The following is a 27,641-nucleotide window of genomic DNA, read 5'->3' as shown; positions in this document are numbered from 1 at the left end:
TTCCGATTCCAGGGAATTCCCTTCGCTAATTTTCTCGAGCGATTCACATACGCAACATTATACTCCGGGTCTGCGACTGTGAACGCTACGGCGTTTGGTCCCGCTTGTATACAGACGAAGACTCTTTTAATCGGGACCAGTGAGGATTGTCTCTTCCTCAACATCTGGACTCCCTTCATACCCTTCAACTCATCCACTTGAGTGGGAAATCGGCTCAAACCCGTTGTCTTCTGGATACACGGCGGCTTCTTTCTTCTGGACACGGGAGCAAATTCGATATATGCTGGAAGCAACATGGCGTCCAGGGGTGACATCGTCGTCGTGACAGTCAACTACCGTCTATCGACGCTGGGCTTCCTTGCTCTCAACGATGGCACAACGAATGGTAATTTCGGCCTAGCTGATCAAATTGTCGCACTCGACTGGGTGAAGGAATACATCACCGCCTTCGGAGGTGATCCGGATCGCATCACGATTGCTGGTGAATCTGCAGGTGCAGCATCTGTGCGAACGTTTCTCGCATCTCCTCTGGCTATTGGCAAATATGCTGGAGCCATTATGGAGAGCAGTCCCCGTAGACGATATTCGTCGTACCTCAGCATCCTAGAGGTGAGTATACTCGTGGAGCCGATCCTAGCTGAGATCGGGTGCAACCTTTCCGATGTGCTTGAATGCTTGAGAGCATACGACGCAAATGCCCTTGTTAATCTGGCACACATTGCAAGGTGATTCATACATCTTACCTTCGTTCCTCTCAGTCTTACACTTCAACTAATTACTCAGCTCGCTTGTGGGCGATGGGACCTACATTGTCTATACTGAGCTTTCCTTGAATGGATCAGGCGATGTCGCAGGCATACACGTCATGATCGGGAACCTGCTGATGAAGGTATGTGTCACTCCGATAATTGGCTGGCATACCGATGCAACTTCATTCTAGGTGCTGCGTTTATCACCTATCCAGTACGTTTTGATTCACGTCACTTGCCTGGCAATTCGTTGACATTTTACCTTAGACAAACGACAATTTCACCGCTGAGCTGATCGCTAATTCTACAGCGCGCGTTGAAACAGAGGTGGACATTCGGTGCCTCAACCAGGCGACGGTATGGTCTGGTGTGCAGCACGACCTCTTCCAAAGCATCTGATTCTATGAGTTTAATCGGAGTTATCAACAGACGGCATTCGACCCCAATCACCCCGTTTGCGACGCCCCTCCAGATGCTACGCACCCGTACGGGAACCCTTCGGAAGAATATTTCAAGTGAGTTAACTCCAGCATAGTATACGTACATTGATAACTATTGTTCTGCAGATGCCACACAGGCGAGCTGTACTTTTTTTTTGGCACCCTCCCAAGTGACCGCCCGTACCGCGATGCGGAGGACCTGCCATTCATGCAGACCGCTCTGGATGCCTGGACGGCCTTTGCTCGTACATAAGACCCGAACCCTGACCCGCTGTACCTCGCAGCACGTGGGTATTGGACGGCGATCGAGCATATCGCACAGCAAGGTCCGTGGGTGTCTGTTACCAAGGACATGCTGGATACTGCGCCGATGCGCGTGCTCTAGTGGCTGGGTTACATGGGGTCGTTTTCGGAGCAGGCGAGTTCCTTAGATACCCGCTTGACTACTATGGGTGAACGTGGTTGGTTTGTGAAAATGCTGTCGTTTGATCGCTGGATGTTCATCGAAAGATTTCCTCTTCAATAACCCCCCACGTGGGATATTTGAGGACAGGAGAATATAAACCATCTGACTTCTTTACGGTTCAAAACAGGTTCGGAGTCTGATGTAGGATTCAATAATGTCGTTCACTTTGCCTTCACTAAATATAAATATGCAATTCGTCTTTCCTTACCAATCTATTGACGCCACGGGCCTGCGAATCATATTATTGACTCTGTCCCATGACAGTATGTCCTTCGAGAAGTGAGTTACGGACATGAAAAGAATCGCTGGAAGGTAGGGAAGGTTCGTACCGAGAGATGTACACTGCGATCCCATATTCAAGACATGGCCACGCTGCCTCCGCATTGTCTCTGGAACGTTTTGAACGCGAACCACGGCCTACTGCTGGGCGCTGAGATTTTTGTCGTAGTTGATTTTTGCAGCAACAGCTTGAAACATGCTGGGTCTGTGGAAGTGTTCTTCTCGCATTCGACTGCCACTTCAAAGGGGGCCTGCGGCAGGTCTGTGGTGGTTTGTTGGCGGATGACATGATACTGATGGCTACCCAAGCAGCAACTTGTTCACTGTTCCACTCTCACCCGATTCTCCGAAAGCGCATGAAGGGCAATGATGCCAATCCTAGTTCTGTCAGCAATGCTTCCAGGCATGAATCAGACTCAGGTGAAACAGGCCCGACAGTCAGCGGCGACGACAACTTCAAGGAATTCATGCGTTGGGCTCTAAGCTGGGAAATGCGGGAAATCCGAGAGGTGGAACTTGAAAATGGATTGCGAGGAGTAGAAGTCAGAGGCGTCATCACAACCTACGTCAATCCCCATCCCACTGGTCGAGGTGACAGATATGTTGATCGGAGACTTGTCGATGACTATGGTGCTTGGCACATCGACGAGTTGACGGAAGGACAACTTGCTGATTACATGGCTGACATAGAAGGAGGGTGCGTCTCAGGTTTACACAGTGTCTTGGTTGCAGTTTTGACCTATTCTTGCTCCTCCTGAAGCCCCATGTCCCGAATGCCCTATTTCAAAGGCACATGGGAAAAGACAATCATCAGTGAAGAAGAGCTTCTTGCTGATGAGCATGATCAGGAACTGAAGGAGAACGACGAATACGCAGAGGATGAGGAGGTCGAAGAAGGGGACAATACAACACCCGATGAAAGTACCGATGAGGTCAATGGTCGACAGTCTCGGTGACCGGTGTAGATATTTAGCTAGACTAAGAAGGTTCAAACGTTCAAGTTAGGCCTCAGACATAGCTATAGGCCTAGGACTATATTACGCGTTCCGAGTACTGTGTGCCATAGATTGATCGAAGAAAACACATGACTTCCGCGATTCTACGTACCAGCAAACATCTGCAAACATCCCTGGTGCACAAACGCGGCAGGTGCGGATTCTATCGCGATGGCACATAAGGAATGCCTCCCGACTACTCGGATCTCGTGTCTTTACTCACCAATTTCGGTATTGGTATCTATGCACGAGCTATGGTATCTGGGTCACTGGATTCTCCCCCCCCTTTTTTGCTGGTTACATGTTGCAGCTGAACTTCGATTACCGAAGAACTTATGAGTGCGGCTCGAGGCACAGCGTGTCTTGTGCAAAAGATGCAGGTGCACTTTTGGCGCGGCTCGAGCGATGATTGTGCTTAATCAGTGCAATTTTATCGCCAATTCACGTTCTAGATATTGAATCTGCGTGAGCCGTCACGATGCTGTCCTCTTAGTAGAGTCTCAAGTGATGCTAAATGAACCCTGATCGTGTATACTTACTAAACAGCCTGTTTGTATGTCTGACAATTAGTGGCATGCTCAAGGAACACAGGCATGGTGATGCGCATTATTCAGCAGTTGCAAACAGCGGGATCTCCCACGCGACTTCAAGCATTTGCCGATACTAGTGGTCGCTCACCCCAACATGAAAATGGTCTACTCCAGCCTGCGAACATCCGTGAGTTGGCTGCTACCATCTTCGCGATCTGATGAATTTCGTCGACATATCAATATGATAACCGTTGATTGTGAGTCTCTTGTGTGGGCAGGATTCGCTCATCTGGTGCATACTATCATGATGTAGATCATGACTCAGACAAATGCGCAAGGCATGGCGATCTCGTCCCTTCTGGCGGGTTTTTTTCTTAACCAGAGACAGAAACAGGGAAATGCAACCTAGAACTTTCGTCATCCTGTGACCCCTGGTGCAAACACAAATGGATATTTCGTACCTCGACACCGCCGAAGAATCGCGGTTCCCTCTAGTGACTGTGAGATGCAGGTGCGAGATACCAAGCTACGACTAACTTGGTGATGAATGCAGTTAACTATATGCCGGAAATATGCATTCCGGAGAACATAGAGCATCATGCCGGGCATCTACCTAGTTGCGGGCTGGAAGAGCATGATGGTCAGTGACAGCAAGTCCATCAAAGTGTCTGCTAACTCACGTGGTTATGTCAGAACCACTGCATCGTTGTTGGTGTCCTTCGGGCTTTTAGGCGCGTCTTCTGAAGTAATTGACGTCGATTTGTTCAGAGAAAATGTCTCTTATCGCGGTATCGCGGTACTTAAGCCCACTTCCAGAGGGCCATCGAGTTTCCGTGGATGTGACAAAATCATTCGACTGGCGTGAAGTGGAAGCCTTTCCTCGACGACGCTGGACACTATTTGCGGTAGGTTCCCCATAGACTCCGAGGCTGCCCTAGTTGGTCGACAGCAGAAACATGTCAGTCAGTGGTCGAGAACTAATCTCGTGAGATACAATGCTGACCAGTGGCCACATTAGACCCAACGCGCCCTCCCAGCTAGGCGTGGGGATGTTTCGGCGCATATCTCAAGTGGCCAATGTCGGGCTATGAGAAATAATGTCTGACCCGACGCCCAGCTCCCATAATCCCAGCGAGGCAAGTGGCTGAATTTGTCGCGGCATGTTTGTTTGGTCACTTCGAGTTCGTGGCCATCGGCCGCGCGACGCTATTTAACCGCCACTTCCTGATTTTGCCGGCACTTTCTCATTGAACCACAACCACCACCATTTTGTCTCCAACCTTTGCTTCTTCCTTTAACATGTCAACTACTCGCAAAATCACTGCTGTGGTAAAAGTTCACTTCAACGAACATGGCCTTGACGATCGCATGGTCCCTGGGTTCCGCTGGAGTCAGATGGTGCCGATATCGGCCACAGTTATGGTGCGATGTATTCCTACCTTGCACTTGCGTCGCTGCTGATAGCACCAATGGCGCTCAGACGATTGAACTTTACATTCCCTACTGGTCTATGGCCGACCTTCGTGCTGGTCGTGACACCGGATTCGAGAAAGGCGTGGGACTGTCTCTTAGGGTATCGATCAATTGTTGGTTGTATCGTTCTTCTCATTTACCTTGTCTACTACAGCCCCTACAACGATTGGAAAGAAGGTTCAGCGGTGTGCTGATATCGGAGATGGTTGTCCACCGCCGCGATGGTCGCGTGAGGCCACCCATTATGATCGCCAACGATTTGATGCCGGACGCGGCAAAGGTGAGTCTTCTCCTCTTCGTATAACATCACGATTCACTGCGAGTGTCATTAGTATGGTTCTCCTGCCTTCAAGTACGAGAAGTGCCCCATGGAGTGGGCCACTGTCGTCGAAACCTTCGTGGTACGTTGCAGGACAATTGACACTTACTGTATGCATTCTGACGACGGAATACATTTCACAGCACGGAGTAGTCATCAAGATTGCTGCAGGGGAAGATGACTTCCGGACGGGCTCATCTTCAGCGTCAACAACACCTTCGTCTACAAATGGCAGGCATGCTTTGGAAGACAAGGAATCCGGCGAATCAGAGGCAGCTCCTCCAAGGCCTGCTCCATGGAACGATACTCCGAAAGTCCCATCTTCTGCACCGACGGCAAACGCACCTTCCAAGAGTAGGAAGCGTGCTCGGGACGATGAACCGTCTACGGAGACGGAGGCAGCTCTGCCTCACAAGAAGGCACGAACGCGAATCGCCATGGTCCCAACCTCCCGCGAGAACCGGAGGTCAGAGCGAACGACCTCGCGGAAAAGCAATGAGAGGACTCGCGCGGGCGCTGCTCGGATTGCTGGGCGGCTGACGACGAAAGCTACTGAGGTGGCCACAACCAGGGCCACGGCAACCACGAACGTCCACACCATGACGGTGCCAGTTGTCCCGCCAATGCCGCTTCCGTTCATGGCTCCGCAGCCCATTTACTATGGTCCTGCATCGGCAGCGGTAACGCCAATGCCACCCCAGTTCGTGGCTCCGCAGCCCGTCCACCATCGCTACCCTATCACGTCGATGTCGGCCATTGGAGCAGGCCCCTCGCGGTGGTTCCCAAATCAGGTGGCTCCAGCTCAGCAATTTCGTCCCGTGAGGCCCGCAGCATCGTTAGCGGGTATGCCTTCAGTTGCTGTCGACTGGGAACCCCGCAGGCCCACCACATATGCGCACACAACGTGGACAATGCCTCCATCCCCGACTGGCTTCTCGCAGCGTGAGTCTTTGTCCGTCTTCTTCAGTTATATTTCGCGCTCAGGGCCTCATCTGGGTTAGTTCCAAATATCGCACGGTCACTCCGGTCGCGAGATATGCGGGAATCGGCTGCGCCACCACCACCACCAACTGATGGTGTGTTCAACTCTCATCTGATATCCTAAGCCTCAACTGAGCTCTTGCGCTAATGTCCAGCGGCATATGAGTGGATGCCCGCTCCGCCACAAACTCATGAGGCTTTACCGTCGGGTTTACATGCTCACGCTTCTGCTATTGTCCCAGCTCCACTCGTGCTGCCCGGTAGCCCCATCGTTCTCCCACAGGAGTTTGATGTTAATGAGTTTGGCGGGGGTGAATTCGGCCCATTCACCGACGCGTACCTCTCCGCCCTAGGTGTGGGTATGCACCTTTCTCTTTCATCTAGTCAGCTTTCTAACTGAATGTGTTCATTCTACATTCAGGTATGACAGGGACCAGTAACCCCACTACCGGTTCCTCCCTGTAGATGTGCGAGCGAGAACTGACAATGTGGGCAACGCTGTCGCATGACCATACCTCTGCCTCTCCCCGCCAACGGTTGCGTCAGGTATGTGCCCTGTCTTTCCTTTTCACTCGCTGTATATCTGACTCCATGGAGTGCTTCAAGCCCTCGGTTTCTCTGCGTAGGTACGCGAATGAGAGCAGATCTCCCGAGCTGCTCATCGTTGTACGGCCTGCAGCCCACGTAAGCTTGCGTCCGGCCGTCGTGCTTAAAACTGGTGCTAGTGGTGGCTCCTCGTCCTCGTCTCAACCTAGGTATTTTTTGTCAATACCTGGCCGTAGCCGATAGTTGTCATGTCTGTTCATGTATTTTACTGTGTGTGTCACTTGGTGGATGTATTATTATTCTTGATCTTTGTCTTTCTTCTCTCTGTATAGCAGTACTGTTGTTGCTCTCACTTAATTGTTGTTACGTTACTGTCAGTTCATTGTAGTTGTCTTTCTCGTCATACATCAATAGTACTGGTGCGCTTGCGATCGTAATTTCTCTCTAAGTCGCCACTTACACGGATCTCGTATAAGATTCAGCGACTGTACAAATCGGAGTCAATAATAGGTGCCCGAATTTGGCATGTGTTGTAGTTGAAGTTTGGTCTCGTACACCACCGCCCTCGCTCTGACGTCTGGGGCATTTCAACCGTGACACCCCCCCTTGCTCTTATCAGCCCTAAGCGAGATTATCTGAGCCCGCGCCATCAATCATCCTGCCTTTTCGGGAAGGCACAGAGACTCGATGTCGAGATTCATACTCAACTTTTGGAGGCATTGCCCGCGAGGAGGCCATGTAATCATGCAGAAATATAAAAGTGATGCAATATGAGCTTCCTCGCGAGAGGAATAAGTAGGATTGAGACACCTCTGTGAGAAACCAAGGAAAGTAAGTAGAGTCTGCAGTTAGTTCATGTTTTCTGTGGCCGCAATCCCTCATATAATTCATTAAACTACATGTACATTGTCAAGATAGTATTTCTATGCTAATTACAGAGAATGACTGCTACAACAGTATGTGCACGCGGTGATATCATGGCTCGAAAGTCAGAGGAAGCGTAGAGGAATTGCCGATTTAGGCGGGATGATTGATGGCGCGGGCTCAGATAATCTCGCTTAGGGCTGATAAGAGCAAGGGGGGGTGTCACGGTTGAAATGCCCCAGACGTCAGAGCGAGGGCGGTGGTGGGGTGCGTTACTCGCTCACGTCGGGGTACGAGACCATTGAAGTTGTCCAGTTCAGCATCACGTCTCGGCCCTCGCGCCAGCTCTGGCAATGCTACTTCACCCTGGTGATTGAGAAGATCATCTCGAATGACAATATTAGTTTCTACCAAGTTCTACATGAAATGGGATAATTGCAGACTGAGCTCTGGTAACCAGGTGACGAAGCATTCTAGTCCTGGTCCACTCTCCTTAGACCCAGTTACGACCATCCCATTCTTGCTGCAGCGCCCACGACAGCCCACAACCCTTCATGATTCGAGAGACCTGCTCAAGATCAGGTTCCCGAACTTGCAAGCGCTTCCAATGCGGCAACGGAGCCAGCGTGCCAAAGGTCTGGCGCGCATCTTTGACCCGCGCAAGGTAGATGTGTAGCGGCTGCGGCAAGGGGCGCTGAGGCATGCTGTCGATCACGCGTTCGATCGAGCCGTATTTTCGGATGAGCCTGATAGCGTGTACAGGCCCGACGCGCTTGATACGGTCGGTGAAGTCTGTGCCCAGGAGGAGCGCAAAGTCCACGAAACTCGCCCGATCAAGGCGGAGCAACACACGCACATCCACCCCGGAGGTTACGACTAGTGGCTTGGAGCGGTCTGCGATGTTCTGAATCATAGGCACCTCGTACACCAACACATCCTGGAATGAAACATGGCCTTAAAAGTGCAGTGCCAAGAGAAGAAGAAGAGACAGACGGGACGAACGGTGTCAGTTGTGGCGACGTAGTCAGCATAGCCGTGTCTCACAATCGAGGACGCAAAAGCCTCGCCCTCGAATATTCCGGTCGGGTTTTTGCAGGGCACGCCGAGGGCTCTGAGAAGCTTTTTGATCTCTTCATAAGTTGCGCTCGTCGGTCGCTGCGTACCGAAATTGTAAGGCTGCGAAAACACGTGGCTCTTTTGTAAGGATGCCCCAAGACTGACCTTGCTGTTCGGGTCATCGTGGTTCTCCACAGCCTCAATTTGTGGTATAACTGGGTCATCGCATGGCGAGGAAAGAGACCGTGATAGGTCAAGGGTACTGTATTGCCTCGTTCCCTGCGCAATGCTAATTCGGCGTCAGAGAACTCAGTGGTGTCCCAAGCGCACCTTATTGCATTCTTGGAGAGTGCGCCATTGCCTGAACTTTGGAGAAGATGACTAGAACACTGCTCGATCAAGACTTCTGATGGAACACAGTCGCCTTACCACCGGTCTCTTCGCAGGATTGCGCTCGAAGGCCTCGAATGCACAGATAGCACGCACATTGTTTTCACGCAGTTCGCGTATGATGCGATACCATCCCAAAATGTGTCTGTACTTGCAGTGCAACTTTTCGGAATGAAGTTGGTGCGTTATGAGCGCGCCATCCCTGCATAAGCTGACGTTCAGGTAGGCAGTGTCTCATGAATGAACGGACTCACATGACGACCGTCTTTCCACTTAGAGAAACAAATCTATCTGAAAGCGTCTTGATCGCCCCTGGACTGGCAGCTCAAAGTGCGTTAATCGTGTCCCAATGTCTTATATGAAGACGCTACTCGCCACTCCTTTTTAATGAAGTCAGAAAATCCGCGAACGCCCATCTGAACCAGAAACTACAGCAAAATACAATATGAGATTCAGTGAGACACAGTGGCAACTACCCCAATTCACCGACGGCCAATCGACGGCCACGGAGAGGGAGAGGTGCAGGGTAACTGACTAAGCCCCCGCAGCGTTGACGTGCAGTCACCGCATGTTTGGCTTGTGAACTTCACATGGATTGTGCATCAGCTTCGAATTTATCTGGTTCGTGAACGTTTCTTGGATGGTACTCGCCCATCGTCGTGCATTCTGGCGAAACGTTATGCGGTAACATGATGCGCGTGAGGACAGTCTCCGACTGTTCATGCCTGAAGTCTTGGATGAAGGTCGTCAGTAACACAATTGTAAACGCACGACAGAGAAAATGGACTCGGTCTTATCTTGACTTGCAAATGAACGACACGAGGAGGCACCGAGTACTACACGACGGCCAACTTGAAGGAATTTCGGGTGAACAGCGAATCGAGGACGGTCAGGTGACCGTGTGCCGTCTTGAACTTAAACTTGACCGTCACGGTTTGACTGCATTCAACGTTCCACCTTGACGTTGTTCAAAATCACTGGATCGCGTCTCCTACGGCTGGAAATGTCCCCACACCGTACTCTGGAGTGCTACGATATTCTCGCAGGTATATTCCAGTACCTGTCGCTCGATTATGATCCAAGTGCAGTAGCCCGCGCACACTGCGGAGGCTAATTTTATTACAAAAACGTATCGGAGAGGGGCATCATTCTACGCGCCAGGTTCTGTTCGCGACCAACGCTAGCTCTCGAGCGTCGGACGGCGTTGACTATACGCCTTGTGGACGTTCTTGCGCGAAGACGTCTCCACCGCATCGAACTTCTACACGACGTCTAGTCTCTACGGTCGCGCTGCGATAGTAACGAATGTCTGAACCTCGGTCAGCAATATTACAGGGACTTGAACGTCATTGTATAGAGCGTCGCCGGTGACCTGCGTGAGCCGTCCGACCACCTTGTATGCCATGACCTCCCACCCTCCAGCAACCTGGGAGCTCTCTGCCCGCCGCATCTCGCGGGTTGGAAGCGCGTCGGTGCACGGTTCGGTTGGCGCAGCGGCCGGATGCGTGGGCGCGAGACGTCCACTTTCCGGGGCTCGAAGCTTGATTAAGCGGAGCACGTCGGGCTTGGTATCGCATCCCAGGTTTTGGTTCCCATGCGACGGCCAATGCTGTGTCCGCTTACTGTACGGACGGACGGCGGGTGCGGTGGGAGGGGAGCTGTGTGTTGTATGGTGCGACGGGAGGCGGCGGGCGCGGATGTGATTGCACAGCTGGATCGGCACGGCGAGGCGGGCCGCCGGGGAGTGGCGCGGGCGGGCGACACGCATAGGCATTTTCGAGATGGACATTGAATCCGCGCCAGCGTCGCTGTGGAGCGACGGCGTCGAGTACTACGGCGGATGTATACGTCGCGCATCTGGAGGACTCGAAGTGGTACTGCGTCGGGAGCGTCACAACGCAGTACAACTTGGAGCGTTCAGATAGCACCGACAGTGGAGGCGACGAGGAGTGCATGGACGGTGAGCACTTTTTTGACGGCAGGGGTCTGCAGGTCCAAGGGATGTCCACCGGCGGGGGGAGGGGGTGAAGGCTAGGGCTCCGCACGTCCGCCTCGCCAGAGGTGACGATACCGCCGGGGGTGTCGGGAGTGCGTTGAGATACGCGAGCGAAGACGGCGATGCGGTCGCCGCACCCCTCTCTATGCGTGAGTACTTCTCCCCGTAACCCTACGTATATAAGACACGGCCAGTGAGCGCCAGCGAGCATCTGCGTCACCGGCAGGGAAGGACGTGGCCGCGCGGACGACAGGGCGAGAGGGGGGCTGAGATGCGCAAGCGTTTTCAAGATGGACGTTGAATCCCGGCTGGCGTCGATGTGCGCGTTCTGCCAGCTTCCGGCGCGCATCTGAAGGACTCGAAGTGGTACTGCGTCGGGAGCGTCACAACGCAGTACAACTTGGAGCGTTCGGATAGCACTGATAATGGAGGTGATGAGGTGGGCATTTTTTTGTCTTGGATGAATATGAATGATGGGGAACAGAGGGTGTGGGTTGGCGCTGCGGATATCTAGATGAATTAATGCTGGAGAGACGCGATGGCGGGGAAGGACTGCACTCGCCGCTGTGGAGTGATATCTGCATCGGCGTTTGTGAAGCTTTGAAGGCTTGGGCATCGTGCAAAACCTTGGCTCAACTTGACAGCTTGACCGGTCCCAACTTCAACTCCCGCTGCTGGGTGATAGGCACCTGATGCGCCGGGTTCGTATAGTGATGAGCGAGACCGACAGGAGATAGGGCTATATCACGATGCGCCAGCGCGTGTCGATGGAAGCGATGGATGGGAGCGGACACCGATGAGGGCGGCGGTCGGCAGGTCTGACGAATGTCCACCGGAAGGAAACCTGTCTAGGGAAGAGAATGATAAACGCGCTGCACCGTCCGCTTCGCCGGAGTTGACGACGCCGCCGCGCGCGTTGATGACGGTGGGTGACTACATGGTGTGACGTCACGGAGTGTGAAGACGGTCGCGTATCGACGTAGGGGACGAACACCGATGAGGGCGGGGGTCGGCAGGTCTAAGGAATGACCACCGGGGAGACCTAGGGTACTGCATACGTCGGCTTCGCCGGAGCAGACAAGCCACGGCCAGTGAGCACCTGCATCACCACAGATCGCGTCAGTACACGAGGCGCAGTCCGACGAGGGCGGTCGGCAGGTCTGACGAATGTCTTCCGGAGAGAGACTCGGCCTGTCTTCATAATAGGGAAGAGCGGGCGACACGTGTAGGCGTTTTCGAGATGGACATTGAATCCGCACCAGCATCGCTGTGGCGCGCGTTCTGACGACGGCGTGGAGCACTACGGCGGATGTATATGTCGCGCTGGCTCCTTCCGGCGCGCATCTGAAAGACTCGAAGTGGTACTGCGTCGGGAGCGTCACAACGCAGTACAACTTGGAGCGTTCAGATAGCACCGACAGTGGAGGCGATGAGGAGTGCATGGACGGTGAGCACTTTTTTGGCGGCAGGGGTCTGCAGGTCTAAGGGATGTCCACCGGAGGGGGGTAAGGGCCAAGTCCGCCTCGCCAGAGGTGACGATACCGCCGCGGGCGTCGGGAGTGCGTTGAGATACGCGAGTGAAGACAAGGCACGGCCAGTGAGCGCCAGCGAGCGTCTGCGTCACCGTCAGGGGAGGACGTGGCCGCGCGGACGGGTGGCTGACATGTGTAAGCGTTCTCAAGATGGACGTTGAATCACCGCTGGCGTCGATGTGCGCGTTCTGCCAGCTTCCGGCGCGCATCTGAAGGACTCGAAGTGGTACTGCGCTGGGAGCGTCACAACGCAGTACAACTTGGAGCGTTCGGATGGCACCGACAGTGGAGATGATGAGGAGGCGAATGGACGGTGGCCACCTTTGTCTTGGAATGAAATTGATGGGGGATGGAGGACGTGGGTTGGCGCTGAGGATATCTAGATGAATTAATGCTGGAGACGCGATGGCGGGGAAGGACTGCACTCGCCGCTGTGGAGGGATACCTGCATCGGTGTTCGCGAAAGTCGCGCAGCGTGCAAAGACTCGGCTCGACTTGAGCGGTGCGAACTTCAACTTGGGCACCTCCCGCTGCTGGGTGACGCGCCGGGTTCGTATAGTGATGAGCGAGACCGACAGGAGATAGGCGTACGTATGTTATTATGCGCCAGCGCGTGTCGACGGAGGCGATGGATGGGAGCGGACACCGATGAGGGCGCGCGGCGGTCGGGAGGTCTGACGAATGTCCACCGGACTTAAGGAAACCTGTCTAGGGAAGAGAATGATAAACACGCTGCACCGCCCGCTGCGCCGGAGCTGACGACGCCGCCGCGCGCGTTGATGACTGTGGGAGACTACATGGAGCGACGTCGTGGAGTGGTGTGTCGGCGTAAGCGATGAACGAGGAGGGCGGGGGGTCGGCAGGTCTATAAGGAATGACCACCGGGGGAGGCTCGTCTGCCGCGCGAGATGAAAACTCGCGCAGCGGGGGGGTCTCTTAAGTCGTCAATCTCGGGGTTCCCCGGCTTCTTGATCTTAACGCGGCGTATGGAGGAGGGGCGAACCTCACCAATCGCCTCGTCAGATTCCCGTCGAGCATTTGCGGCTCTAGCACGGGCTGCATTGGCCTCACGAATAAACACGCTGCACCGTCCGCTGCGCCGGAGCTGACGACGCCGCCGCGCGCGTCGGGAGCGCGTTGATGGCGGTGGGTGACTACATGGCGTGACGTCATGGAGTGTGAAGACGGTCGCGTATCGACGTAGGGGACGAACACCGACGAGGGCGGGGACGTCGGCAGATCCACTGAACGTCCACCGGGGAGACCTAGGGCACTGCACGTCGGCTTCGCCGGAGCAGACAAGCCACGGCGAGCGAGCATCTGCGTCGCCACAGATCGCGTCAGTACACGAGGCGCGGTCGGCAGGTCTGACGAACGTCCCCCGGAGAGGGACCCGGCCTGGCTTCGTAATAGGGAAGAGATGGATGAATAAGCTGCACCGCCCGCTGCGCCGGAGCTGACGACGCCGCCGCGCGCGTTGATGACTGTGGGAGACTACATGGAGCGACGTCGTGGAGTGGTGTGTCGGCGTAAGCGATGAACGAGGAGGGCGGGGGGTCGGCAGGTCTATAAGGAATGACCACCGGGGGAGGCTCGTCTGCCGCGCGAGATGAAAACTCGCGCAGCGGGGGGGTCTCTTAAGTCGTCAATCTCGGGGTTCCCCGGCTTCTTGATCTTAACGCGGCGTATGGAGGAGGGGCGAACCTCACCAATCGCCTCGTCAGATTCCCATCGAGCATTTGCGGCTCTAGCACGGGCTGCATTGGCCTCACGAATAAACACGCTGCACCGTCCGCTGCGCCGGAGCTGACGACGCCGCCGCGCGCGTCGGGAGCGCGTTGATGGCGGTGGGTGACTACATGGAGCGACGTCGTGGAGCGTGAAGAGGGTGATGTGTCGGCGTAAGCGATGAACGAGGAGGGCGGGGGTCGGCAGATCCACTGAACGTCCACCGGGGAGACCTAGGGCACTGCACGTCGGCTTCGCCGGAGCAGACAAGCCACGGCGAGCGAGCACCTGCGTCCCCACAGATCGCGTCAGTACACGAGGCGCGGTCGGCAGGTCTGACGAACGTCCTCCGGAGAGGGACCCGGCCTGTTTTCGTAATAGGGAAGAGATGGATGAATAAGCTGCACCGTCCGCTGCGCCGGAGCTGACGACGCCGCCGCGCGCGTCGGGAGCGCGCGCGTTGATGACTGTGGGAGACTACGTGGAGCGACGTCGTGGAGTGGTGTGTCGGCGTAAGCGATGAACGAGGAGGGCGGGGGTTCGGCAGGTCTATAAGGAATGACCACCAGGGGAGGCTCGTCTGCCGCGCGAGATGAAAACTCGCGCGGCGGGGGGTTCCTAAGTCGTGAATCTCGCGGTTCTCCCGCTTCTCAATGCGGAGTATGGAGGAGCGAACCTCACCAATCGCCTCGTCAGATTCCCGTCGAGCATTTGCGGCTCTAGCACGGGCTGCGTTGGCCTCGCGAATGGCCCGATTACCGTAGCTGATTGATATAGCCTGCTGAGAGGCCACGTCGGACTCGTCGAACCTCGCCGAGGTCGCAGCGAGGAGGGTCCTCTGTGTGGTTCCACAGCGGGCTGAGCTGCTGCGGCTCATCCGTTGGTATTCTCGGGAACACGGCGCGGATCCTCAGCCGTGTCTTTGTCTCCAGCGCCCCGTGTGAGCTCATCACGGTCATCGACGACGCCTTCGCGCTCTGCTCTGCCCGATCGCAAGGGATCAGACTCGCGAGACGGGTCATCATGGGCGTCGGCAGGCGGTTACCGTTTTCGTTCTTGTTCGGTAGATTGGCCGCGATCGTCGACGTCGTCGCCGCTAGTCTCTAGAACGGGTACCGCGCCTCGCCTTCGGCGCACCAACTCCAGCGGTGACGGTCGTAGTGGAGCTTGCACTGGGGTTCCGCTTGCAGACCGGCATGTTGACAGAGAAGATGAGAGAAACGAAGGTTTTTTCGGGTAAGAAATGGGTTTGTTGCGTAGCTACATAGAATAGACTTGACTGATACCGAGGTGATATCAAAATGTATAAGGCTTTTGCGGCCTTTGGTGGTCCTCAAGTCGCGGGAAATGCGCTGAACTGTTCGGGTTTTCAGCGAGTACAGTAAAGACGAAAGCCCTTCTACGCGGTTGAGCGCGTATTCGACGCCTCGGCTAATCCCGAGGCCTCGACTTCTCTAATCCTCTAATATCCTTACAGCAGGTCCCACCGGGGCCTACGGCGGTGCACGTCGGCCTCGCCGGAGCTGAAGGACGCCGCCGCGCGCGTCGGGAGGGCGCTGATGACGGTGGGAGACTACATGGCGTGACGTCATGGAGTGTGAAGACGGTCGCGTATCGGACGAACACCGATGAGGGCGGGGAGACCTAGGGCACTGCACGTCGGCTTCGCCGGAGCACAGTGGCAGGATGGCAGATCGTGTCAGTACGCGAGGCGGCGCAGTCGAAACAACATCGGCAGCGCACAGCAAGCACTCGAGAGATCGACAAGGTGGTGGCTGGGGTTAGGGTTCCAGGAAGCGCGTCGGTCTATATGAACTTGCGACCGCCTCTACCGCCTCAAGAACGATGTCTGCGCCGACGGCGGCTCCCAATCCATACTCGCAGTACTACCGCCCTGCGCCTGCATCGTACCCCACCCAGCCGCTGCCGAGCCCGACGAGCCCCGTCCGGCCGACCGCTGCACAGCCGGCGTCCTCCGCCTTCCCGCCGCACTCGTACATACCTCCGTCCTCGTACGCGGTCCCCGCCCACCCACTCACCCCGGCCCACTCCTCGTTCCCTGGCCCAGCCACCAACCCATACCCGTCCCCCGACTCCCCCGCGCACAGGCGGCCGTTGCCCACCCCCGCGAGCCGCCCCGGCTCCATGGCATCGCCCCGCCCAAGCCCGTCCCCGTCCCACCGCCCGTCCTCCTCCGTCTCCTCCGTCTCCTCAGCCTACTCCGCCTCAGCCAGCCCACCACGGCCCCTTCCCCAGCCCGGTGCTGTGCCCCGCGCCCGGGACCACAGCCCGTCCCGGTTCGCGCCGTTCCCCCGCTCGTTCCCCGTCTCCGACCTCGCGCGCGGCGCCAGCCCGCCCAAGCCCCGCGGCGCAGTGCCAGAAGGTGCGTTCCCGCCGATCAATGGCAGGAGCGCGGGCGGCGGGCCGCTCAAGGCGCTGCCGACGCCCGCGATGGCGTCGTCGGTGAGTGGATGTTCTTCTATCTCCTTTCAACTGGCGTGTACTGCCGAGTCTTTCTCGGATGGAACTCGCTGACGTCAGTCGACGATCGTCGCTGTGCGGTCAGGTTGTGTGTGTGTGCAGTGCTAACGAGAGCGTCCCGTCGTCCCACAGCCCTTCCACCGCGCGTATGGTAGCCCCCCCAAGGCTCTCCCGACTCCTGCGATGAACGGGTCCGCATATGTGAGCAACCAACCCTGCGCCATCCATGGGCTTTGCTCTGTCCTCTTGCTTCCCGACACTGCGCTCCAGACGCTAACGCTAACGCTATATTACCCCCTTCCCTAGACCCACCCCCTCCCACCAGGCAGCGGCAGCCCCAGCCCGCCGCGCGCCCCCAAGGCGCTCCCCACCCCCGGCGTATACGCCTCTAACGGGAACGCAAGCGGAAACGGGAACGGAGCGGTGAGTGTCCTATTCATTTTTCGCGGCGTGCGCGTCTGTCGGAGCGTGCGGCCGTTCGGGAGTGGCGGGAGGCGCAACGTGGCGTGAGATGGGGGTGTGTCTGCTGCCGTGCCCCCCGTCGAACCCCGTCCCCATCCCTCAGACACCCATCTCTTCTCGTACTCTACTATACCCGCACGCGCTGACCCTCCCCCAGGTCTTCCCCGCGCCCCCGCGCGCCCTCGGCCGCAGCGCGAGCGAGAATCCGCCCGCCCCCAGCGCCCCGCCGGACCACCGGCAGAAGTTCGTCCCCCACTGGAAGCGCGCGCTGCCCACGCGTCCGCTCCCGCCCTCGCCCGCACCCCCCCAGGAGCCGCAGCACGCATGGCAAGGATCCCAGATACGCGTGCGGTCGCTCCCGCAGCCCACGGCGCGCGAGGGGGAGGGCCGTGAGCGGGAGGGGGCGTTGAGGCGGATAGCGGGGGCGGGCCCGGAGCCGCCACCGCACGATCGGCAGGCGGAATCAGCGCATAAACGGGAGGCGGAACCTGCGCATAAACGGGAGCCAGAACCGGAGAGCCCGCAGTACGGCATCCGCGACCTGCCGGCACGGGCGCGGGCGCAGACGACGTCTGCGACGCTCCGCATGGCTGAGCTCTCGTTGCGCTCTGGGGATCTTGCGCAGGCTCAATCTCACGCTCGGTCTCAAGTTCGATCTGCCCAAGGCGCATCCCAGTCCCAGTCTCAAGCTCAAGCTCAGACGGCGCCGCGGACGCACGCGCACACGCAGTCCCAGCCGCAGCTCCCCACCCAGTTGGAGTCGCGCTCGCACTCGCAACCGACCTCCGCGTTCCGCGTGCCCCCACCGCACCCGCGCCCCCCTCGCGTCGACTCGCCGCTCCCCAGCGCGTGGCCCGCGGGTCTCCCGCCCCTCCCCCGCGTCCCCACACCCAACGCCGGTCCCTCACCCACGCCGGACGCGCACCCCCCGCCTGCGCGCGGGCAGAGCCTCGGCTGGCGCGTGCCAGATGCACCTGCGTCGAATAATATCCATGTCCGCACGCAGGCGCCCCCTGCGCCCCACCCCGCGTCCCCGTCGCCACCCAGCAGCGTGACGTCCCCAGCGAGCGCGACGTCGACCTTTACGCTCTCGTCCTTCCCTTCGCCCCCCGAGTCTGCGGCAGCGTGGCGCCGGGGGAACGCTGCTGCTGCTGCGAGTACAGACGCGGGCGAGAGCGCGATCCCGAAGATGTGGGGTGCGAACGCGGACGGGAAGCCACGCAATGCTGCTGTCCCTCCAGCAGAGCCTGCCGTCTCGGTCCCGACGATCTCTCTCCCCGGCGATGCCGACGACGAGAACGACGACGATGGTGTGCCCACCATCGCGATCTCCGTCACCGACGCGGACTCTCCGCCGCGCATCGCGGTCACCGGCGCCTCGGCGTCCACGGAGAACGCGCGCACGGCCTCGCCGCCGCAGGGCACGGTGTCTTCGGGGTCGAGCCAGTCGAGCGCGTCCTCGCTGCGGCGCGCGGAGCCGCCGCCGCGCAAGATCTTCAAGCCCGCGGGGGGCTCGCTCGCGTGCGGCGGGTGCGGCGGCGCGATCGTCGGGCGCACGGTGAGCGCGATGGGCGCGCGGTGGCACCCGGGGTGCTTCCGCTGCTGCATCTGCGACGCGCTCCTGGAGAACCTGAGCTCGTACGAGCACGACGGGCGCGCGTACTGCCACCTGGATTATCACGAGGTGCGTATCGTCGCCGCGCGCTCTGAATGAGTGAAGGAGGGAACTGGGCGCTGATTTTTTGGGGGTTGGGGTGGGTGCAGCGGTTCGCGCCGCGGTGCTACCACTGCCAGACGGCGATCGTGGACGAGCGGTTCATCACGCTGGACGACGCGGAGCTCGGGCAGCGGACGTACCACGAGCAGCACTTTTTCTGCGCCGAGTGCGGGGACCCGTTCCTCGCGCCGTCGGCGGGCGCCGCGCGGCACTTTACGGGCGACGGCGCGTTCGCGGGCGGGGAGGACGACGAGGTCGGGTTCACGGTGTACGGCGGGCACCCGTACTGCGCGTCGTGCCACGTGCGGCTGCGGAACCCCAAGTGCAAGAGGTGCCGCCGCCCGATCCGCGATGGCGCGCGGGCGGTGGAGGCGCTCGGCGCGAAGTGGTGCTGGGAGTGCTTTGTGTGTGCGGTGAGCCGTCCTTCCTCGGGTCTGTCTCTTTTTAATGGGCGAAGCGGGCTGATGGTGTGGGCGTAACTGGCAGGGCTGCGAGCGGCCGTTTGAGGACCCGGCGTTCTTCCAAAGGGAGGGCAGGCCGTTCTGCGAGCATTGTTTCAGCGTCATGATCAAGAGCGAGATGTGAGGCCGTTGGGCTGGGGTGATGTGTTGTTTGTTGTGAGTGATACGGGCGACCTCGCGGCCGGTCCCGTCGGCCCCTCCCCTCTCCCCATTTTTTTGGCTGTTGTTGATTTTAACTTACTTTACGATTGGAATGATACGATGCGGTACGCTACGATACGCAACGCTATTTATTCGCCCCCGGTACTCGCGTCCGCACGTCTGTATCTGTCTCTTGCTTTCTGCGCTCCGCGTTCCGTCTGCGCTTAATTCTAATGTCCGTCTGAGAAGCTGGGTAGAGATGTAATTTGTAGATTGTATGTACGCGTCTCGAGGTTTTAGGCGTCGTGGGGGTGTCTTTTTCGGTACGTGATATTGATAATTGGGGAATACGGTCTGAATACACGGCTCGTTCGTCTGGGCCTTACCGTGGTTAATGGCACTTGCTGTGCATGGTGGGGGAACACTCACAGCGTCCTTGGAGATATTCCCGAAATCCTGGGCTATATCCCGATATTGGCACGGCTGTTCTCCACCTACGCAAGCCTGACTTCCCCTTGTTCCACGGACTTCAGTGGTTAACGCCAGTATCTGCGAATGAATTATGCAAGTCGTGGTGAGGCTCGATCTTGTCATCCCCTGCGTGACGTGTAGAGAATAGCGGTTGGAATCATTATTTACCATCAAACACGACGCACCTTAAGAACGTGAACGCGGAGCGAGTCCACGAGCGGAGGTCGTGGTCTAATTATTGCTGTAAAACGAGTGCTTGAGCACATAATCAGTCCTAACTCGATTGTAATGAATGGTTGAAGAAGAGCAGGTGGTCACTGCGTTCCACGACGTCGAGATGGTATCAGGAACTTGCTCCACCACCGCGGCCGACACATTCCGGGGTAAACACTCCTGGATAAATTCAATAGCGAGAGACAACCACGCACCAAAGCAGACATCGCAAGTTTATAACTTACTCACGCGAGTTCAATCTGTCTCGCGGCGGGCCTTTCAGCGCTACTAACAGTTTGAGCTAGAGACCACGTCCAGGTGTTGTCCCGCACAAACAGTCCAGAGTTTCGAGTGCTAGAGCCATGAAAATACGCGAACGCCGAGGTCTGATTATACTTGCAGATTCATCAATACTTCAGCGTATGCTAGCGGTCAATCAAACGCGACTACTCACCTATATATCGCGGGCCCAGTTTTCTCTCGTTTTGTGTTAGTGCAACTCATGCCATGCGGAATTTCAAGAGGGGGAACACTGATTTCAACCTTATGCATACGACATTGACAAGGTAGTTCCAGTTCCATGGTATACTAGATCACAGTTACAGCAGAAAGAGTGAGACAAACCTGGTAGTACAACAGCCAACGCAGTTCAAGGATGCCAGGAAGACATCCGTCATTCGCCTTCAATCCACACATTAGATTCACTAAGCATATCCAGTCAGATCAATCCAGCTTAGGAGACACACCACGTACCCAAGCGGATTCTGTGTCTCAATTTTCCCCGGTGAGCTCTCTCTCCCGACGAAGCTCCTTCATCAGCTCCAGCACCCGTTCCCAGTTGGCCCCAGTACCAGTGGCATTCTGCCTCGGCCACTTGAGCATCCTTAGCGCGCTGTCAATGGCAAGTTGCGGGAATACACTGTCCAGGAAGTGTGCCACCCGCGCGTGGTCGGTGATCGTCCGATTTGAATAATCGCTCATCTCGAGGTCGCGCAGACCATGTCCCGGGCCAGCGATGTGCGCATTTACTGAAGGAGGATTTTGGTAGTCAAGATAAGGTATATTAAGGCTCTCCAATTTCAGGCAGAGCCGTGAAATCTCTGTTAGAACATGCACAGCGTCGATTGAGGGGTCATCGCCTTGCAGTAGCATCGTACTTGATATGCTGAGCTCCTCCACATCAGGCCAGGCACTCGCCGCATCAACAAGCTGCTCGGCTGACAATGACATAGAGGAGGAGACGCCAAAATTTGCAATGCGAAGACTTCGCAATGACATGACCGGCTTGAACGCCCCTGAAAACGATATTCGTTCTACACCAGGATGAATGACGCCAAACTGAAGTTCGCGCAGCGAAGGGAATTTCGAGGCTATGAGTGAGAGCACAGGGCGAATCTGTGCATCAACATCTGCAGTTATAGATGCTATCAATTCATGGAGGGATGGGGAGAGGATCATTGACAAGAAGCGAGTAACAGCGGTGGATGATGACCCGCTGCGTATGTTCAGGACCTCCAGCACAGGAAAGCCCTTGCAATCGGTGATTTCGCCGATTGTTAAGGGGGGGGAGATAAGCAACTTGACTAAGTGTGGCAAGGAGGCAAGGGCCTTTATGCCCTGAAGATTGACATCCCTTGAAACCCTCGATATAGAGACTTCGCGCAGAGACTTGCACATGCCTATCGGCACCAGCAACAAAGGGTGAAAGGTGCCAGTTAACGCCAAGGTTTGCAGATAGGATACTCGAGAGAAGATGCTTTTCAGCACATCTTCAAAGACCTGTTCATCCTTCCCGAGTTTATCCTTCTCCTCCCCACCTATGGTAGGTATCAGAAGTGTGGGAACTTCATTGCGTATCGACAGAATTTGCAGGGACGGTGCAATAAGGTGGAGAATGCCCGTGCTGGACCGCAAAGGTTGTATCCACAGTAATTCTTCAAGGCACGGAAACAACGCTTGGCCATTGTTATGCTGAGCGAGTTGTTCCAGAACACAACTTGGAGCACTTGACAAAATGCCAGTGGTGGTTAGAGACAGCTCCCGGACGCGCTTCGCATACTGCAGGAACCGTTCCCAAGCAGCCTGGGATATCTCGCCAAGGCTTATCTCCTGTGGAATTTCAGTCCAAGGATGATTGAGATCATTATGACAATGTCTTACACGCTTGTCCTTCCCGTTCCCATCGGCAACCATGCTGATTGAGAATGAGGGGAAAAGCATTAATGCTGGAAGCATATCCTCCAAAGATCGCCACAAAACATTCAACGCAGGATCTGCAAACGCCCTACAAACCCGTGCAGCTCTTGCCAGGTCCCGGCGATTCTCAATCTCCCACATGTTAGCAGGAGAGTAGTATTGAAAGATTTCTTCGAGGATGTCGAGGCTTTCCAAGGCACGATGGGGAGACATTTTGTCAAGTAGTACGATGGTTGGCGCGTGAACGAACGCTCAAGATGCAAAGGAAGAGCCAGCAGTGGTTCAACAGACGTCGCGGACTCGCTGTTGGCGTGACCGGCCTTATCCTCCGCTTACGGTCCCTTGCTCCCAGCGACGGTCAGCGTCACGATCAAGAGCGAGATGTGCAGGCGAGGCTCTCTGCGCCGAGCTGGAGTGATTGTGATACTTATGGGCGACCTCGCGGCCGTCTTCCCGTTTTTGAAGTTCTCGATTCGAACTCACTTCACAATTTATATGTTATGATGCGATACGTTACGATACGATACGCAACACTATTTATTAACCCCCGCCGCCACTCGCGTCCGTTCTGCGCTAATGTCTGCTTGGGTAGAGATCGCTATATAATTTGTAGGTTGTGTACGTCTCGAGGATGGTGTCTTTTTGTTTTTTGGTACATTGATAGTGTCCTGTGTTCGAATATCAGCAAAGGATGCAAGATTATTCTACGAAATTTCGCACGTTGTCGGAACTGTCACCACCAAAGACGTCATCATATAGAGGAACGGACAGCCGATGCCGCATCCATCCTCACAGCATCTTTGACGATATTCCCCAAATCCCACGTCACATTCCAATATTGATGCCGCTGTCGTTCTCTACCTGACGGCCTGACCTCATATTCATCCATGGACATGAGTATCCAACGCGAGGTCTGCATCCTCACACAAGAAAATCAGCGCAGCCGTTGAGCAGGAGAACGACCCACACGTATGGGTAATGCGGAAGTGTAAGTTAATGGCCTTGACCTAATCTTTCGAGCGCACACGACTACATCTGTGAATGAACCGCGCAAGTCACGGTAATGCTCAACGTGTTATGCGTCATCGGCTGAATGACGGGCGGAAATAGTGAATAGTTTCATCAGAGTGCGTAGTGCCATACACGGCGCACCTTACCGGCTTGGATACGAAGCAAGTGTATTAGTATGCACATGATTACAGGCCATGGGCTGTTTTTTCTATACAATAAAATTCCACGACGTCGAAATGGTGTTAGGCACTAGCTCCACCGCTGCTAGGTTGCGACCGATGCCTTAGATGTTCAGAGATTAATCCGACACTGAAGGCACGACTACAAACCAAAGGAGGTGTAGTGAGTTTAAGAATTACTCACCCGAGCACACAGATCTGTCTCACAGCATGCATTTCAACGCCACTAGCACCCGTTCTCAGTTGGAGTCGTCGAAAGCGTCTGACTGGCGGATCAGCATCAGACGCACAATCAACATCCAGTTCAGGAAAGATGCATCCAGAAAGCTTGCCAACACCTGCGGATTATGTCGACTGTTGAGTGCTAGAACCATGAAAATACCCAAATGTTGTCTTGATTCCACTCTGCAGCTTCATTTGTTCAGGGCCAATCAGATACGATTACTCACCTGTATCGCAGGTGTGGTTTTCCTCTCGCTAACTTCATGTTAGCGCAGCTCACACGTCATGCGGGACTTCAAGAAGGGGGGACAATGATTTCAACCACGTGCGGTTCCAGTTCATGGTATACTAGATCACAGCTGCGACACAGATGCTAGAAAGAGCTCCGTGATTCGCCTTCAGTCTACATATTAGATTCACTAAGCGTATACGGTCAGATCAATCAAGCTTACGAGGCACACTACGTACCCAAGGGAATTCCGTGTCCCAATTTGCCCCGACGAGCTCTCTCTCTCCCGACGAAGCTCCTTCATCAGCTCCAACACCCGCTTCCAGTTCATTCTAGAATCATAGCCCTCCTCAAGTGGTAGCCAATTCAGTTGGCTGTCGATGGCTAGTTTGGGAAAGACGGTATCGACGAAGTGTGCCACCTGTGCGTGGTCTTCGATCGACATGTTCGAATAGGCGCTTACGCCGAGAGAGCGAAGACCATGACCCTTGGTGGCGGTCAGCGTGTCTAACGAAGGGGGATGCTGGAAATCAAGATAAGGCAGCTCGAGGGTTTCCAACTTCGGGCAGAGCCGAGCGAATTCAGTCAGAACGTACACCGCATCGACTGGGATGCTAGTGTCTATCGATGGTGTCTCGGCGAACAGTGTTACTTCGATTGCTTCAGGCCAAGCCATCGCCATGTCGACAAGTAGTTCGGCTGGCAACAGCATCGAATACAAGAGACGGATACGTATGATGCGAAGTACTCGCAACGATACGAGTGGTCTCAATACACCCGAGAATGATCTGGTGTCCGGGGCAGCATTGTCGACCTCGAGGGAAAGCACGCGTAATGAACGGTACTTTGAGGCTATTAGTGACAAAAGAGGTTCAAGCTGGCCATCCTCATCTGCACGTATGTTGGCTGACAGTGTACGGACCGATGGGGAAAGGATAGTCGACAATAAATGGGTGAGCTCGATGGACGGCAACCTATTAACTAGCTCAGGGGTGTGTTCCATTTGGGTGCCCCGGACACTTAAGTCCTTCAGCACGGGAAACCCAATACAACCAGAGTTATCGGGGATCGTGAAACGTGCATGGATAGAGAGCTCGACTAGGTATGGGAATGATGCAAGTACTCGTATGGCCTGGAGATTGATAATGCGTGAAACAATGTGGACTTGACGCAAAGCTGGGAGAGCGCGTATTGATACCAGTGCCCGGGGATGAACGATGCCAGATATGGCGAAGGCTTGCAGGCGGGGCGCTCTGGAGAAGATGGTTCGTAACAGATCTTGAGACGCCTCTAGCCATTGCCAGCTTGTCTCCCCGCCGGAGTCGCGTATGACACCTTGGATCGACAAGGCTTCCAGGGACGATGGTATCAAAAGAAGAATGTTCCTGTTACTACGGCTGAGGTATTCCTGTCTCCATGTCAACCTCTCAAGACGTGGAAATACAACCTGGCCACCACCCCGTTGAGCGAGTTGTTCCAGAGGACGACTTGGAGCCTCCATCAATGCGCTAGCAGGAGACATCACTGTCAGCTTGCGGACACGTCTCGCATACTGCTGAAATCGGTCCCAGGCGTCTTGAGGTATAATACCGAAGGTTACGTCCTTTCGACTACCGGTGAGAACGTAACTTGGAACAGTATTGTGATATCTTACAACTTGAAACCCATGTTCATCAAAAACAACTGCAAGCGAAGGAAGAAGCCTGAATGCTGGAATTATGTCATCCAGCGTTTCCCACAGAGCATCTAGTGCCGGATCTGCAAATGCCTTGCAAACACGAGCAGCTCTCGCCAGAGTCTGGCGGTCCTCTCGAGTCGAAGAGAAGCGTTGGAAGATCCCTTCAATGACATCGAGACATTCCAAAGCACGATGCAGAGACATATTAAATGTGGTGACAGTTCAGTGCAGTGGGTGGTATGAATTCTCAACAGCAGGTGGAGAGCTGATTCAATTATATAGACTGAGCTGCCATTCTTGAACAACACGAGCCATACTGGCTTGGGGTCTTCCGTTATTCACAGCGAGTTTGGAAGACCTTGTCCTTTCATCCCCCCTTTTTTTCCGGTGAACAAGGTTTTCCGAATTCACTATAAAGGCACACTGCTTCGATTTTGTACCCTGGGACACCCGCGTGAAGCTTGAAGATTCGGTCGGTTAATTTTGTTCATCATGCAAAGGTCTGCATGATCTTGTTCCAGTTCGAGCTCAATGTTTTTGCCGGCGTCTATCACCGAAGTCGTTTATACGGTGAATAGTACACTAAAGATGTGTTAGTAGCTCCGTCGCACTGGACAGCAAAGATCATCGCATTTGCGATGAAATTTGGTATCCTGGTCTCGATATGCATTGGCGGCCCGCCTCACTTCTATAATTCTCCCTTGATCCGTTCCAGGCAGTAGAGGCGCGCGGTAGAACAGTTGTGATCTACGTGTGTCATCGCATTGTAGAATTGTGTTATTGTTCTATGTAGCATTGGCATTAAATAGAAGCCACAGAAAACGAGCCACATGAGGCTCCCCAGGATTGTAAAGGTAGTTGCGGTCAAATATCGTGACAGGACTCCCCCTGCTAGCTGCCTCACCAGCGGCTCTCGCCAGCGTTTTTTTGCATAGAAGAGGTTTTGATAACTCCAACGCCCGTTTGAAGTTAAGTTCAGCATCGTTTCCCACATGGACATCGAGCGGCGTCCTGCTCGAGCTCGAACTCAACTTCCGGAAACAGCTCATCAAAGAGCGCGCCGTCTGCAAAGCATCTGTCATTGGCTCCAGGTTGTTGACTTCAAGCGTGCGCAGACGATGTCGAGCGGGTGTGGACAACTTCGAAGGAAGTGCCTGAAAGACTAAGTCAGGTAGACAGAGTGCCTTCAGGTCCACCGTCCAGGCAGTGACCTGTAAACGCAGCAACTGTGGGAAAATCGAACACACAGAACGGCGCATAGAACGTCTCGAGCAGCTACTGAGAATAATCTGCAGACGCGTGCAGCTCCAGTGTCCGCCGACATAACGAGGTGGCTGCATCGGGTATGCCAATAAAGTAATATTTGTAGATTTATGCAAAGATAGCGCACCCAGGGCGCGATGTGGAGGCATGTCAATGCAGAGGACGCGAGGACGTGGTTGAATTTAAGAATGATTTGAAGACGTGGATGTGTCTACATAGACAAACGCATCCTGTTGTGCGAGATTCATGTGCAAACGTAGATATTGCGGAATATGCTGTCCACGCACCAAATTCCACTGCGTCTGTAGTTAACTGTCGCAAAGCTCATCCTGAAGCGAAGTCGAGCTTCCCATTGGGCATGCGTCATGACTTGAGACCGTAAATCAAGCCAGCTAAATTCATATGTCGCACAGGAAGGACTCTCCTCGTGCAGCTCGGCACGAACGAGAGTAAGGATATTTAAGCTTAAATCATGCTGATCATGATGTCTGAGAATCTGTTAATGCACCAACAAGCTCACATGTCTGCGCGGGAGGAAACGTGCATGAGGTGTGAAAGTCTGTGGGTTTTGTG

The 27,641-nt window shown here is 55.4% G+C and overlaps 9 protein-coding genes across 9 annotated transcripts; 4 read left to right on the top strand and 5 right to left on the bottom strand.

The window, feature by feature from the left end:
• Positions 1-294: 294 nt before the first annotated feature.
• On the top strand, positions 295-1,442 carry SCP_1401430 (hypothetical protein; the record flags this gene model as incomplete). Its single annotated transcript, XM_027763850.1, has 5 exons — positions 295-725; positions 784-889; positions 1,075-1,116; positions 1,179-1,264; positions 1,316-1,442. 5 exons carry the CDS (start codon positions 295-297, stop codon positions 1,440-1,442), a joined length of 792 nt encoding a protein of 263 aa, XP_027619651.1.
• An 848-nt stretch (positions 1,443-2,290) lies between these two features.
• Positions 2,291-2,890, top strand: SCP_1401420 (hypothetical protein; the record flags this gene model as incomplete). Its single annotated transcript, XM_027763849.1, has 2 exons — positions 2,291-2,631; positions 2,695-2,890. 2 exons carry the CDS (start codon positions 2,291-2,293, stop codon positions 2,888-2,890), a joined length of 537 nt encoding a protein of 178 aa, XP_027619650.1.
• Positions 2,891-4,758: 1,868 nt separating this feature from the next.
• On the top strand, positions 4,759-6,697 carry SCP_1401410 (hypothetical protein; the record flags this gene model as incomplete). Its single annotated transcript, XM_027763848.1, has 8 exons — positions 4,759-4,881; positions 4,940-5,032; positions 5,087-5,212; positions 5,265-5,333; positions 5,395-6,193; positions 6,253-6,327; positions 6,388-6,591; positions 6,654-6,697. The coding sequence occupies 8 exons, from the start codon at positions 4,759-4,761 to the stop codon at positions 6,695-6,697; spliced, it is 1,533 nt and encodes a 510-aa protein (XP_027619649.1).
• A 1,438-nt stretch (positions 6,698-8,135) lies between these two features.
• On the bottom strand, positions 8,136-8,555 carry SCP_1401400 (hypothetical protein; the record flags this gene model as incomplete). The annotated part of the gene is made up of 1 exon (XM_027763847.1): positions 8,136-8,555. The coding sequence occupies one exon, from the start codon at positions 8,553-8,555 to the stop codon at positions 8,136-8,138; it is 420 nt and encodes a 139-aa protein (XP_027619648.1).
• Positions 8,556-10,707: 2,152 nt separating this feature from the next.
• Positions 10,708-11,433, bottom strand: SCP_1401390 (hypothetical protein; the record flags this gene model as incomplete). The annotated part of the gene is made up of 1 exon (XM_027763846.1): positions 10,708-11,433. One exon carries the CDS (start codon positions 11,431-11,433, stop codon positions 10,708-10,710), a length of 726 nt encoding a protein of 241 aa, XP_027619647.1.
• A 395-nt stretch (positions 11,434-11,828) lies between these two features.
• SCP_1401380 (hypothetical protein) lies at positions 11,829-15,221 on the bottom strand (the record flags this gene model as incomplete). The annotated part of the gene is made up of 9 exons (XM_027763845.1): positions 11,829-12,017; positions 12,077-12,183; positions 12,250-12,448; positions 12,504-12,699; positions 13,620-13,936; positions 13,993-14,250; positions 14,321-14,632; positions 14,689-14,984; positions 15,026-15,221. 9 exons carry the CDS (start codon positions 15,219-15,221, stop codon positions 11,829-11,831), a joined length of 2,070 nt encoding a protein of 689 aa, XP_027619646.1.
• Positions 15,222-16,189: 968 nt separating this feature from the next.
• On the top strand, positions 16,190-19,589 carry SCP_1401370 (predicted protein; the record flags this gene model as incomplete). Its single annotated transcript, XM_027763844.1, has 6 exons — positions 16,190-16,807; positions 16,958-17,026; positions 17,132-17,248; positions 17,445-18,971; positions 19,052-19,417; positions 19,491-19,589. The coding sequence occupies 6 exons, from the start codon at positions 16,190-16,192 to the stop codon at positions 19,587-19,589; spliced, it is 2,796 nt and encodes a 931-aa protein (XP_027619645.1).
• Positions 19,590-21,061: 1,472 nt separating this feature from the next.
• SCP_1401360 (hypothetical protein) lies at positions 21,062-22,699 on the bottom strand (the record flags this gene model as incomplete). The annotated part of the gene is made up of 2 exons (XM_027763843.1): positions 21,062-22,399; positions 22,451-22,699. 2 exons carry the CDS (start codon positions 22,697-22,699, stop codon positions 21,062-21,064), a joined length of 1,587 nt encoding a protein of 528 aa, XP_027619644.1.
• A 1,602-nt stretch (positions 22,700-24,301) lies between these two features.
• SCP_1401350 (hypothetical protein) lies at positions 24,302-26,009 on the bottom strand (the record flags this gene model as incomplete). Its single annotated transcript, XM_027763842.1, has 3 exons — positions 24,302-24,317; positions 24,367-25,730; positions 25,782-26,009. The coding sequence occupies 3 exons, from the start codon at positions 26,007-26,009 to the stop codon at positions 24,302-24,304; spliced, it is 1,608 nt and encodes a 535-aa protein (XP_027619643.1).
• Positions 26,010-27,641: the final 1,632 nt, after the last annotated feature.

This window comes from Sparassis crispa, assembly GCF_003851025.1.
Source record: "Sparassis crispa DNA, contig_000013F, whole genome shotgun sequence".
NCBI lineage: Eukaryota > Fungi > Basidiomycota > Agaricomycetes > Polyporales > Sparassidaceae > Sparassis > Sparassis crispa.
Note: the sequence above shows the minus strand (reverse complement) of the source record. Positions and strands in the feature narration are given on the sequence as shown.